Source organism: Molossus molossus, unplaced genomic scaffold, assembly GCF_014108415.1.
Source record: "Molossus molossus isolate mMolMol1 unplaced genomic scaffold, mMolMol1.p scaffold_m16_p_14, whole genome shotgun sequence".
Taxonomy (NCBI): Eukaryota; Metazoa; Chordata; class Mammalia; order Chiroptera; family Molossidae; genus Molossus; species Molossus molossus.
In genome coordinates this window covers 44,732,725-44,745,470 of record NW_023425349.1, presented here as the reverse complement: position 1 = coordinate 44,745,470, position 12,746 = coordinate 44,732,725, and the positions used below count along the sequence as shown (strand labels likewise).

Here is a 12,746-nt window from a genome sequence, read left to right as displayed (position 1 = left end):
GTAGCAAGAGAAGTAGGGATCCACTTTAGCCAGCTAGTTGCCTAAAACACCATTTATTTGATAATACACGCTTTTGCCCAAGAACTTAAAATGCTATATTGATTTCATAAATTCCTATATTTGTATATACAGAACTTAATAAAGTCCTATATGCATTTTGGTCAATTTCTGGAATCTGTATTCTTTCTATGATATGCTTATATATAACTTCTACCAACACCGGACTGTTTCGATACTGCAACTTACACATTGTATTAATATCTGATAGAGTAGTTCTTATTCTCCTTTCATAATTTACTGGATATTATCACTTTTTTTTCTATATAAATTTTAGTATAATTTTGTCAAATCACTTTTCTCCCTCCCCAAAACAGACTAACAAACACCATCTTGGGATTGATTATCAGTGCGGATGCACCCATGTGTGTGTGTGTAAAAATGGGATAACATCTTTATTATTATTAATTTTTATATCCAAGAATAAGACATGCATTTCCATTTTCAGATTTTCTTTTATTACCCTCAATATAGTGTTATGGCTTTTATCACATAAATTCTGCATGTTATTTGTTAAATTTATGTGTAAATTTTGTTCTATTAACCTTGTAAAACAGGATTTTTTTCTTCCATTTTTCAAGTTGATTATTGTGTTTATAAAATAAAGTTACTGGGTTTTGTGAACTTGAGTTATTCAGATATACCTTACCTGCAAATATCTTCTACCCTTTTTCTCCCAATATTTGATGCTTCTTTTTCTTAATAATTTATATTTTCTTAGAACATGACCCATTTTGCCTAGTTTTTCCAATTTATTTACATAATTTGTGATCTAATTTTTATTTCTTCTGAATCTGTGGCTATGTCCCATTTTCATTTGTAATTCAAGAAATTTATGTTTACTTGTCCTACCTACTCCATGAAATAGTAAAGATACTCTTTTCTTAATATTATAATCTTTGAAGTTAGAAAATTCTTCCATGCAATTAATTTATATGCCTCACCCTGCTGTTCTAGTTGGGTTTTGTTGTTTTAACTTCTGTCTCCAATAGAAATGGAGAGTAGTCTATCAGATTTCTCTACCGAGATTATTAAGAAATCATTTGTTACCTTTCTTTTAGGCTAAATAATTTTAGGTTTTATACACACACACACACACACACACACACACACACACACACACCTCATAGAACATAATTTTCTAAAATCTTATATCCTCTTTTGGGATTTCTTCAAGAGACCTAACATTTTGGCTAACTTCTTAACATACCTTTTCTTGAGGGATCTTAGTCACAATTATATTGTTTGTCTTTAAAAAATAGTTGTGTAACCTACTGAATATTTTAGATAGCTAAAGTAACTTCATCCTCAGAGAAAATAGTATTATTTAGAACAGAATTTAAAACGATCAAGTTTCTTTTGTTTATATAGTTATCTTTATATATTCTGGGACAGAGGATTGTTCACAATATCAAGGATAGAAAGTGTTTCATCAGACTTGAAAATAAACTTAAAGACCACTATGTAGGTTAATCAAATCCTGGGGTTCCCTGTTTGTCCAGAAACACTCTGCTCCTTATTTCTTAACTAATTGTGAGATTGACAAAGAAAAGCATATTTGTAAGACAAATAGGGAAATTCCAGAGAAGAGACAAGATGGGAGCTAATAGTAATTTATGTGATACATATGTTTAAACATGTGTTTACATGTATTTTGGTACAGATATGATCAAATACTAATATATTTCTGAAGCTAAAATGAATGTGATAGTTTATAAACTTACTGTCTCAGTGTAAACTTTGTAAGGTGCTAACAATAGCTTCTAAAAATTCAATATTAAAGATTGTTATAGCTGCAATTAAGTAATCTTGAATTAAGCAGTGCAAATAGGTGCTTTTAAAATGGAAGCAGCCATTATTTTGCGAATATTGAGTTTTCTGTTGATATATTTACTATATAAATATGTTAATGATGACCCCATTGAGAAATGGCTTTAGAAGATCATAATGGATTACTTATATTACAATTGGAATAATTTCTGACTTTCTCTCTCACCATTTTTAGGTCATGGAAAATGGAAGATTTGCCAAATACAAATATTTTACCCATGTCATGATCAATAAAACAGATATGTTAATGATAACCAAAAGGTAAATTTCTTTCTTTAATGTAATTTGATAAGGGGTTAACTGACAGATACTCACACTGACTCCTTCTATCTCTGGTCCTCCTGCTCTATAAGCCTCATACCCAAAACCTTACATAAATTCATGTTTAGCTTTGTGCTTGAGTACAGATAAATACATAGCCATTCACAGACATAATTATAAATGAAATGACTTAGAATTTATTTCAACCAATTTACACTGATACAGAAATTCCCATAAGACGATTCTCTTAAGGGTAAGCCAATACTGTTTTTTCTTCCTCTTTGGAAAAGTACACAATTTCAGGTTACTGTGGAAGTCATGGTCTGCTAGTTGTATCTTTTCATTAGAATACATATTGACTCACTCATTGAAGTAGCTGTGTTAGTGGTGAAGTCTGCTCTTGGTTCTTGAGTTTAGCAAAGAATCCAGAGCCGAGAACTCTAGCACAAGAGGAAGTTTAGCATGCAAAGTGAAAGTACACTTGAAGAAAAGATGTGAGCAGGCTGCTCAGAGAGCTGCCTTGGCTTTTTCGAGAGAAAGTCACAGAGGCGGAAGACGTGAGCCAGCTAAGCTGTGTAGACTGAAGAAACAAGTTACAGAGGCAAAAGAAGGGCCCTTGAAGCTTAGGAAAAGGAAGCAAAAATACACGCCTGAAGAAGGAAGGTGCGAGGGTGCTCTAGAGAGAGGGCACACACTGGGTTCTTTGTCTTAAGGGTTTTTATCTGTTTTCTAAAGGTAGGCATTTTAGGGGAGATCTCAGGGGAGCATTTCAGTAGAATAGTCATCAGATTTCCAGGTGTGTTCTTCATTTTTATTTATTTATTTAATCCTCACCTGAGGATATTTTTCCATTTATCTTCAGATAGAGTGGGAGGGAGAGAGAAACTTCCATGTGAGAGACACATCGATTGGTTGCCTCCCCCATAACCCTGACAAGGGCCAGGGACTGACCAAAGTGCATACCCTTGACTGGAATTGAACCCATGACTCTTTGGTCCATGGGCTGATGCTCTAACCACTGAGCAAAACCAGCCAGGGCTCCAGGTGTTTTCTTTAATATGTGGATTCATCAAAATGAGCGAGTAGAATCAGGGCTGTGGTCTCTACTGATTTGGTCAGTACTAGGGTTGGTGGTCATTGGTCATGCATCTGGTCCTGATGCCAGCCATGAGGTCACTTCATCTGGCTTTACTTCTTTTCTAGGCCTAGAGCTGAAACACAACTGAGGCCTAGATGTTATCTCTAGTTTGACCAAAACTCTTGTTTCTGTAGTCAGTATACCTAAGGCTCTGTTCCTAAGATGATTTGATGCTGATTAGAACCTCATTGTCCTGAGGGCTTAATTAATACTTAAGGGAGTGGCCATGCAAGGGAGAAGGGGGCAGTGAGTCAGGGTGCAGCATGAGGCCCAGTTTTGAATCAGCCGTCTGTCCCAGTTTCCCCATTCCATTTGCCAAGGAATTTTCCTGGCTTCTTACTATCCTGCCTCAGATATAACATTAGGGACAGATCAGTTTTTATGTGATGCTCCCAGCTATAGACAGATTCTCAAATAGACCTGCAGACAGTTGAAGGGCACATGCAAAAATACAGTGGCATCGCCGCAGAGGGCAGGTTTCTGCAGGAGTTACTCTTGTTCTACTGAGGAAAAGAATGAGCAAATGCAGTATGAACATGGAGACTTCTGGGTGGCAGACGGAAAATGTGGCTGAGGGCGAGAGCTTGTGGCTACAGAGAAAGGAGTGTTCAGTTAACCTATGTGATTTTGTTCACTCTCGAAAAGGTGAAGTTATAGAATCTTGTTAGTTCAAGTTGGCTATTTAATTTAGTCATTTTTAATGTTTTTAATTTTAACATTCTGAGTCTAAAATTTACAGCACTACCTTAATTTTCATATACAAAAAGTAACACAAATTAGAAAACTCATTGTGAAAAGATATGCATGTCAAAGTCAGTCTTCATTCCAGCCCAGATCCCACTCCTCTTTTCCCCTTCCCAGAAACAACTACTTTTATTTGTTTCCTTTGAATCCTTCCTGAAATATTCTATATATATGCAAGCATACATACACACATAGTTTAATGTAAATGAAAATCTATCATTCATACAATTCTGTACTTTGTGTTTTAACTTTTTGCTTGAAGATTATTCTTTGTCAGCAATTGGAGATCTCCTAATTTGTAAATGACTGCCTTGTATATGTACTGTAATTTGCATCTGAATTGTTTCTAAACCTTTGTAGTTACAGACAATGCTTCAGCAGTTATTTTGTTCAGAGCTATTTTCAATCATGTTTTTATTAGCCCTCTCCCTCATTGACTAAAGGAAGGGTGAGTCATTGGAGTTAAACAAGAGTCAGTTGCAAAATTTATTAATTTACAAATCTTGCAGCATTTAAAGTCACCTTCTTTCCACACAGTAGAACTCTTTAAATGGGGTCACGTAAACCCTAAGTAAAGGAAGTGAGTGAGTTGTACCTGATTAAGAAGTAATATCTATTCTTAGGATTTCCTTTCTCTCCAAGTTTCAGATTTGAAGATAGAAAGGTCTTTGAATCAGGAGAGGGAGTGCTAGGTATCTGCTACAAGATTAGCCTAACTTTGATTATTCACATGCTTGAAGATGCACTTGACGACCAGTAGGTTTGTTCCACAGCCCCTTTGATCCAGGATTGATGAAGGAGCTTATCAGAGACATATAAATCCCGATTAGTTTTCTCTTCCATTCTAGCCAGGGGGCTTCTTTCTCTTTACCTCAATCCCTTAATGTATATGTTACTTAAAGAAACATCTGGTTGTGCCTACAATTGATGTCTCAACCAGAGGAAAGAATTGGGGAAGAAAGGCCTTTGAAGGGAGGATTAAATAGAATTAATATAGATAGAATGCCTTCTCATTGCTTTATTTTTTTCCCCCTTAAAATGGGGGAAAATGAATTAATTTTAAAAGCCTCTTTCTGTTGTAGGTTGGTAAACATATTACATGGAGCCTTAGTAATAAAAGTATTTATTCTAAAGTACTAATAACATGAAAGTTTCCCAAACTATTGATTGATAATTGTTTCTGCAAATTTTTTCTATATTTTATAAAATACCTTATATATTTAACGACTTTATATCTACTTTATTTTTCCTAATGTAAGTATGTTGTGCTATAAAGTTGCTTAAGCTGCAGCCCACAAATTTGATTATGATCTATTTTCATTCTCATTCAGTTAAAATATTTTCTAGCCCGTCTGGTGTAGCTCAGTGGGTTGAGGGTCATCCAATGGACTGAGAGGTCCCCGTTCAATTCCTGGTCAGGGCACATGCCCAGGTTGTGGGCTTGATCCCCAGTAGGGGGCGTGCAGGAAGCAGCTGACCAATGGTTCTCTCTCACATCCATATTTCTATCTCTCCCTAAAAAATCATTAAAAACATTTAAAATATATATTTTCTAGTTTTCAGATTCTTTGACCCATGGATTATTTAGAAGTATGCTAATTTTTAAGCATTTAGAAATATTCTTATTTTTCTCTTATTGGTTTCCACTTTATTTTCTTTATGATCTGAGAAAAGACTTCATAAGATTTCAGTTCTTTTAAATTCATTGTTTTTATGACCCAGAATATAATATAGTCTCTGAATGTTCTGTGTGCACTTGCAAAGAATGTGTATCCTGATATTATATTATTGGCTATAAGTGCCTTGATTTTTAAAGTGGATTTTTTTTTCCAGTGGTGTATTGTTTGTAACGAAAGGGACATTTGGACAGCTTACATGTGAGTGGCAGTACAGTTTTGATGAGTTTACCAAAGAGCCATTCATTGTTCATGGGAGAAGATTGCGCATTGAAGCAAAGGTACGTTGAATAGATTTTTTTTAAAAAAACTTGGAACTGAAAATAATGCATTGTAATAGTCCTCTTTACTTCTGTGAGTTTCTTCTCTTTTATAGATGTTACTTTGTCTTCCTATGGTTTTCCTTTATGCCTGTCTTCGCTGGTTTGAAGAAAAGAGTAGGCCAAGAAAAACTATGCTGCTTTATGTATTATTACATTGACAGCAACATTCCCAGGTCCTGATTTTATAATCAGTCATCACACCTTACCTTCTCACTGCTGTCCAAGGCGCTAAAATTAGAAAATCACTTGTATACCTCAAAATCCCTTGCAGTGCCCTACAGAATGGTTTTCCTCGAAAATCTCACAAAAGGATACTTAAAAACAACAGCTGAGAGTTAATAGTTCCTTCTCTCTTTATAGATATTCTTATCTTCTCAATTCAGTTATACTCTTGAAGGCAGAGACCATTTCTCTCTCTGTTTCAATTCCTAGCAACTAGCACAGTGCCTGGTGCTGGGATATTGATATAAAATATAGTGAATTTCTAGTTATTTGGTTAATCAGTAGAATCTCAGTATCTATTCTATGTTGTAATGATTGCACTAGGTATTATAGGATGTAGTTGTATGTAGGTGTAGTAATATAGTAGGTATATATAATAAAAAATAATGTATTTAACCAGATACCTATGTGTAGGGCCACTTTGGCACAGTTGTATTAGGAAATATTGTGACTCAACCCAAGTAAGGTTTTTCTTTATTATTTCTGTTTTGTTTCGATTTTGAGGGGTTTAAAGGACTCATGTAACTGAAAAGTCTGAGTCTACATCTTGTAACTTAGATGTGCTCAAATGATGTCATTAGCAATTATTCTCGCTCCCTTCCTTTCCTCCTCCACTCTCCCCTTCTTTGCCTCCCCCATCTCTGGATTCTGCTGCCTTCAGTGTTGGCTCCTTGCTCCAGCACGCTGTCCTTCGGTGACAGGATGGCCCGCAGAGGTTCCAGGCTTATCTCCTAGTAGCTCAGCAGAATGAAGGCTTCCCAGTGGGCCACCTTTGGTCACTTGCTTATTCCTGAATCAGTGTCTTTGGTCAGGGAGGGGTCCTGGGATCACCGTGCCACCAAGAAGGAAGGGTCTGTTCTATCTGAAGTATTGGGGTGAGAGAAGGTGAGAAACAGTTACCCAACGGAGATTCAGAAAGTTGTCACTGGAGTGAGAACATTGGACGCAGACAGGCAGAAACAGCAATGTCTGCTCTAGCCTCAGGAACAGAACTGCCCTAGGCCTGTGTTTAACCCGTGAAGACCATTTCTCCAGTCTCACCACTTAGTCCACAGACATGGGGCAGTGGGCTGGATATTAGTTCCTGGGGATGTTAGACCAGCTTTCCCCACTGAGAATTTCTCTGATTCACTGCAAAACTGAAAGGTCTGTGCCCAACCTATGAAATAGCAGATAGTGACTGTCCTCTACTGCTTTCCTGGCTTTTAAACGATTTTTTTCTCTCTCTCTCGGGATAAACTTATCTTCTTGATTTCTTTCTCTTCTATTCTTGAGATGTTATATTATCAGTCATCCTTTTAAAAAGTTAAAAAGAATCTGATTTCTTCTGGAGTCTATATTTGCATGGATATTGGAATGACGTGTTGGAATTGTTAGACTAGTAAAAACCTCCACACTGCTGCTTCCACGCCCGTAGTTATTAGCAGTAAACCCTCCTCCTCAAGAATTCCATTCTTCCTGCTGGTCCCTCTAATGATAATATCCACATTCATGAGCTCTTCCCATAAACCTGAACAGAACCCTGAAGGAGTGTAAAAAGTGGAAGACAGTCGTGTAGGATCTGGGACCCACCCTGAATTCTTTTATCCTGAAGCTACATTCTTATTCAGTGACTGGTTTGAAATGTCAGAAGTTACATATTTACATACAAACATGCACACCCCCATAACCATATGTATGTATACACATATGTATATATCATTTTTGAGCTGAAATCGTCATTCTATGGCCAGATATCAAGAACTACCCGAGAAGTGTTTTGGGGGGAAAAACAGTGGCACTTCTCCCAAACTTGCCTCCTTCCCATCCTCTGTCTAAACCCTTTATGGCTTTAGCTGTAACATCTCACCTAAAGCTTTTAAACTTATGTTTAGTGATAATAGATGTATTAGTGTTTAGTCTTTTTAATTTTTTTTCCATTTGTGTTTGAATTCTTCTTGATTTCCCATTCTTGGCCATTTTTAAGGTAAATAATTTGTATAAAATGGACACTTTAAGCACCACTTTCTAAAACTGCCTGCTATTTCTTTATCATATTTGTACAACTAGATTTTCATTTTAATGAAGTCACTTATTTTGTTTATAGGAACGAGTGAAGTCTGTATTCCATGCCAAAGAGTTTGGAAAAATAATTAACTTCAAGACCCCAGAGGATGCGAGGGTAAATATAATGTCTTTTTTTTTTTTTTTAATAAATTTTTTTCTTTTATTGATTTTAGGGAGAGAGGAAAGGAGAGGGAGAGAGAGGTAGAAACATCGATGAGAGAGAACATCGATTGGCTGCCTCCTGCATGCCCCCCCTGGGGATCAGGCCCACAACCTGGGCATGTGCCCTGCCCAGGAATCGAACAGGCAACCTCTTGGTGCATGGGTTGACTCTCAACCGCTGAGCCACACCGGCCGGGCTATAATGAATCTTTTACATAAGCAGATAGCAACTTCACTTTTCACAGTCATGAAAGTTGGACTATTTTTTGAGGCAGACAAGTTTTGTTTGTTTTAAATTATGTTATTGTGTTTCGACAGTTTTAATATATGTAACTAGATAATATATCCCAAAAACTACTTTTCATTAGCTGAATTCAATACACCTGCTTGTTTTTTGTATCAAATGGCTCCATCTTATTTTAAATCCTAACTGTAATACTTTGTAAAGAAGTCAAACAAAAGGAATTATTTCATTCCAGTGCTAACCTACCAGCTCTGGCAGGGAAAGAATAGCCCCACACTGTAGATTTCCCTACTGTATAGCTGTGATGGGTTTTTAAATTACTTTAAGCTGGCACATAACAGAATGAGCCAAGCCCACCATCAGAAAATCTGGGTTTGAATATAGGTTCTGTTCATTCTTGACTGGAGGACCTTGGGGAAGTCATTTAACCTCACTTGTCTTAAAATATGAATGATGCAAGCTAAACAGCACTATGCATACTTTAGGGGTACAAGGATGTGTACTGTCAAGGAAAGGAAGACTACCAACTGAGCATCTACCTCATTAATCACAACTCAGACGCTATTTCTGATACCGAATTGCACTCACTATGTTATGAAACTTATAATAAGAACTCAAGGCTCCCTTCCTGAATCCCTGGGCCTCCTGCCCTAGTCCTGTGTCGTCCTGGCTGGGTGTGACTACTCACCACTTCACTCGTCACATCTGGACTCCAAACCAGGAACCTGGGGCCATTTAGCATGTGCCGTGCAGTGTTCTGTCCAGATGTTGTGATATAAGGCAACACTGGCATACCGACAGCAGAGAAGTGAGAGAAAGGCAAGTTATAAAGAAAGAGGGAGACAATGACATGAGACTTGCTATGCTTGTTGCCTGAAATGGAGACAGACTAGAGCAAGACAAGAGCGTGACTCTCGGGCCATCTTCTTTCATGCTGCCAAGGGACAGTGCCACCTGTCTCAGTTTCTCTGGAATGTGTTTTTTATGCAACCTCTGTCACCATGTTATTTTATCTCAGAAGATTGGTTTTTAATCCTCCTGCTCTGCCAGGAACCTCCAGAGAAGGCTGCTGAGCTCAGTTCTGTCTCTCCTTATCCTGGAGCTACTCCCACTAGGTTCTTATGTTAAAGAAGCACAGACACCTCTGCCAAAGTGTTTCCTAGTGGGCTAACCCCAGGATCACCTCCAAGGCTCTTATCTGTCACACAGGCCCAGTGATAACAGCCATTACTGGAGAAAGGTTGGCTTTACACTTGTGTTTTATGTTTGTGATTTTGAATATTTTCAAAATAGAAAATACTGTGTTATGAGAACACCTAAAATGCTCAAGAACATTGCTCTGCTACTACTACCCACCGTAGTTACTCCTACTCGGTCAGTAGAATCCTGTTTATGGAATCATGAGCTTGTGATACAGAACTGCATAGGTTGGAAGGAATTGCGCGTAGATAACTTTCACTCTGCCTGAGTTATTCAGTCCAGCTGCCAAATTAGCCTTTCTCTCAAGATGGTTCGTTTTACTTTTCTTATTCTAAAGATGAACATTCAAGTTCAGTGACCTTAGAAAACCATTATTCTTACTGTTAAATAAAACTCAGTACCATTGACCCTGCACCGTCTGAGCCATTTAAGTGAATAGATGATCTGTTACGCAGGATGAATTGAGTTATTGGCTATGATTGGATACCTAGCTAACCTGGAAAGCCAACTTCTACATTTCCATTCATTGCATTTTGAGTTTCATTGCAAGTTCATAGAAGTAAGCAAATATTGGTTTATTTTCTCACAACAGTGGATCCTCACAAAGCTAGAAGAAGCAAGAGAACCTTCCCCGAACCTCTGATGGAAAATACTGCCTGAGGACACACAGTGATTGATCGTTACAGTTTCTACCTTGCACCTTCCAAAACCTGTTTGGAAAGAATAGTACAGAAATAATTTCAAGTACATAAAATGTATGTATATATATTGGTTAGAATCAGGTAAAACAGCTATGTGATTAAAACACTTCTTTGGGGCTCCATCTGGTTTTCTAACTTGAATCATGCATCAGATTAAAATTCTAATTATTTTATAAGAGAAACATTTATTTTATAAATCTTAAATATTCGTTCCCGGTGATTCTCTGCAATGGTGGAGATATTGTCTGTATATCCTTCATATGGAGCTAAGTTTAACATTCCTCGTTTACACTTTAAACTCCTGTCATGCTTACTTCAAACTCCCTGAATACGTGATGGGAGTGACCAATCATGATCAAGTCAAACACGGCCTCAGCGGTATCAAAAGAACTTTAGTGGTGATTTCTTTAGAAACATGAAGTTCTTTTTACAGATAAATATTTTGATATTATGTTCCTTATTTTTATAAAGGATAGGTTTGAACTGTACTTCAAATACACAGGATGAATATAAGAAAAATTTTATATATACTATAATACAGGTTGAATAATGCCCTCCAAGCCTCATCTTAAGAAAAGCTTGAGCAATGAGTGTCATATGCCAAAAGAGAATGCCCTTCTCGGAACTCTGAAGCCTTAGGTAGTTTCTCAAGCCATCTCTGTGGGAGCTACTTGGTTTACCCAGGTCATGTTTTCAATAGATTGCCAACTTTACAGGAAAATTCCTGAAGCCTTAACAATACCTACTTTCCACTCACTGTTAATATGAGATAAACAAAGTCTCCACCATTTTAAATAGGAGTTATGCATCAGAACAGAGAGTCCCTCCCACAATCAGTGCAAGTACCCCGTAACCTGTCCTGTTGGTAATAGAGTGAGAATTTCTGCTTTGCTTTCTCTATAGTTAGTCAAATGAGAATCATTATTTTAAATGCATAGCTTATCAGAACAAACATCACAGCGGCACATTGGTGAAAATAAAGTCATAGGGTGGTTTTTTTTGTTGTTGTTATTAAAAAACCTAGATATTAATGGACTTTCTCAAGTGAAAGGAGGTGAATATATGATTGTGAACCATGAAGAGAATAATGCAGTGTCTTATGTAGTTATTAAATAATACAGAGTATTTGATGCATGTTGTATGTGCCATGAAATTATTATAAACTATTTTTGGAATTGGAGACTGTGTAGTAAATGGTTGTGAAATGCTCCTTCGGTTCCTCAAACCCTTGCTTTGTTGTAAAAGCTAAAATAAACAGCTTTCCAGACTGTAATTATATTTCTTCCTGAACAAATCCTCTACTCAGTACTACTGCTTTTCCTTTGACTATAAAAACACACTCTTTATTATCAATAGTTTCCCCCAGAATGTTTTTTTCTTTGCTGAACATAAATTGGATCCAAAGATCACAAAGTTTAAATCACATGATACTGCGTGTTCCCTCGCTGACCTTTGTTCAAAGTAACACACACTTGCTCTGTTGCTGAGCTCTTCCAATGTTGCATACATCAGAATCAAACCTAAGAAAGGAGAGGCAGTCAGGAAACTCAGCAGGTTGTCCTCGTCCGGCTGGAGTTCCATTCAATACCATTAGCCAAGTACCTCATTACCTTCTCTGGTTTCATGATTTTATTCTCAGAAAACAATACAGGCCCGTAACTCCTTGGGTGTCCCATAGTAAAGGGGAAAAGCCTAAAAGAGTAGCAGAGAAATTCTTCTGGTAACTGTTACCCATGCAGAACCAGTATGCCTGCCCTTCCTGTTCCCTTACCAATAGGGACCTAGAAGGGTCTTGTCTTATTCTTTCTTGCCAGTCATCTACCTGTTAACACCTCCCATCACTTCCTCTGTTCCTAAAGCAGAAAGACCCACAATGTCAAGAGCAGTAGTTTTTCACCAGCCGTAGAGGTCTGTCTCATCAAAAGAAAGATTATCAGTACACCAGATGCATCAGTCTTTAGCGTTTTACAAATATGTATTTGATATTGTTTTTTTCTTGAACATTACAGCATCCTTAATCTTATTATATTTGAAAACAATCTGCCCTGAATTATATTTTACTAGACATAATGGCTTTCTGTTTGAGCACTTAAGCTTGTTGTGCAATAGTTGCTATGGAATGTGGCCCTGAGTATTATGTCA

General features: G+C 37.2%; 1 protein-coding gene across 10 annotated transcripts in view; it reads left to right on the top strand.

Moving 5' to 3' along the window:
* Positions 1-11,711, top strand: part of VPS13A (vacuolar protein sorting 13 homolog A) — a 218,647-nt gene extending 206,936 nt beyond the window's left edge. For 3 of the 10 annotated variants that reach the window (XM_036262041.1, XM_036262040.1, XM_036262039.1), the window contains 4 exons: positions 2,063-2,148; positions 5,864-5,987; positions 8,338-8,412; positions 10,496-11,707. In XM_036262041.1, the coding sequence (XP_036117934.1) occupies positions 2,063-2,148; positions 5,864-5,987; positions 8,338-8,412; positions 10,496-10,546 (336 nt within the window). In that variant the 3' untranslated portion in view covers positions 10,547-11,707. Of the gene's footprint in view, positions 1-2,062; positions 2,149-5,863; positions 5,988-8,337; positions 8,413-10,495 lie in introns of those variants that run through there. The other 7 variants (XM_036262045.1, XM_036262047.1, XM_036262046.1 and 4 more) reach the window with 7 other exon arrangements.
* The last annotated feature ends 1,035 nt before the right edge of the window (positions 11,712-12,746 follow it).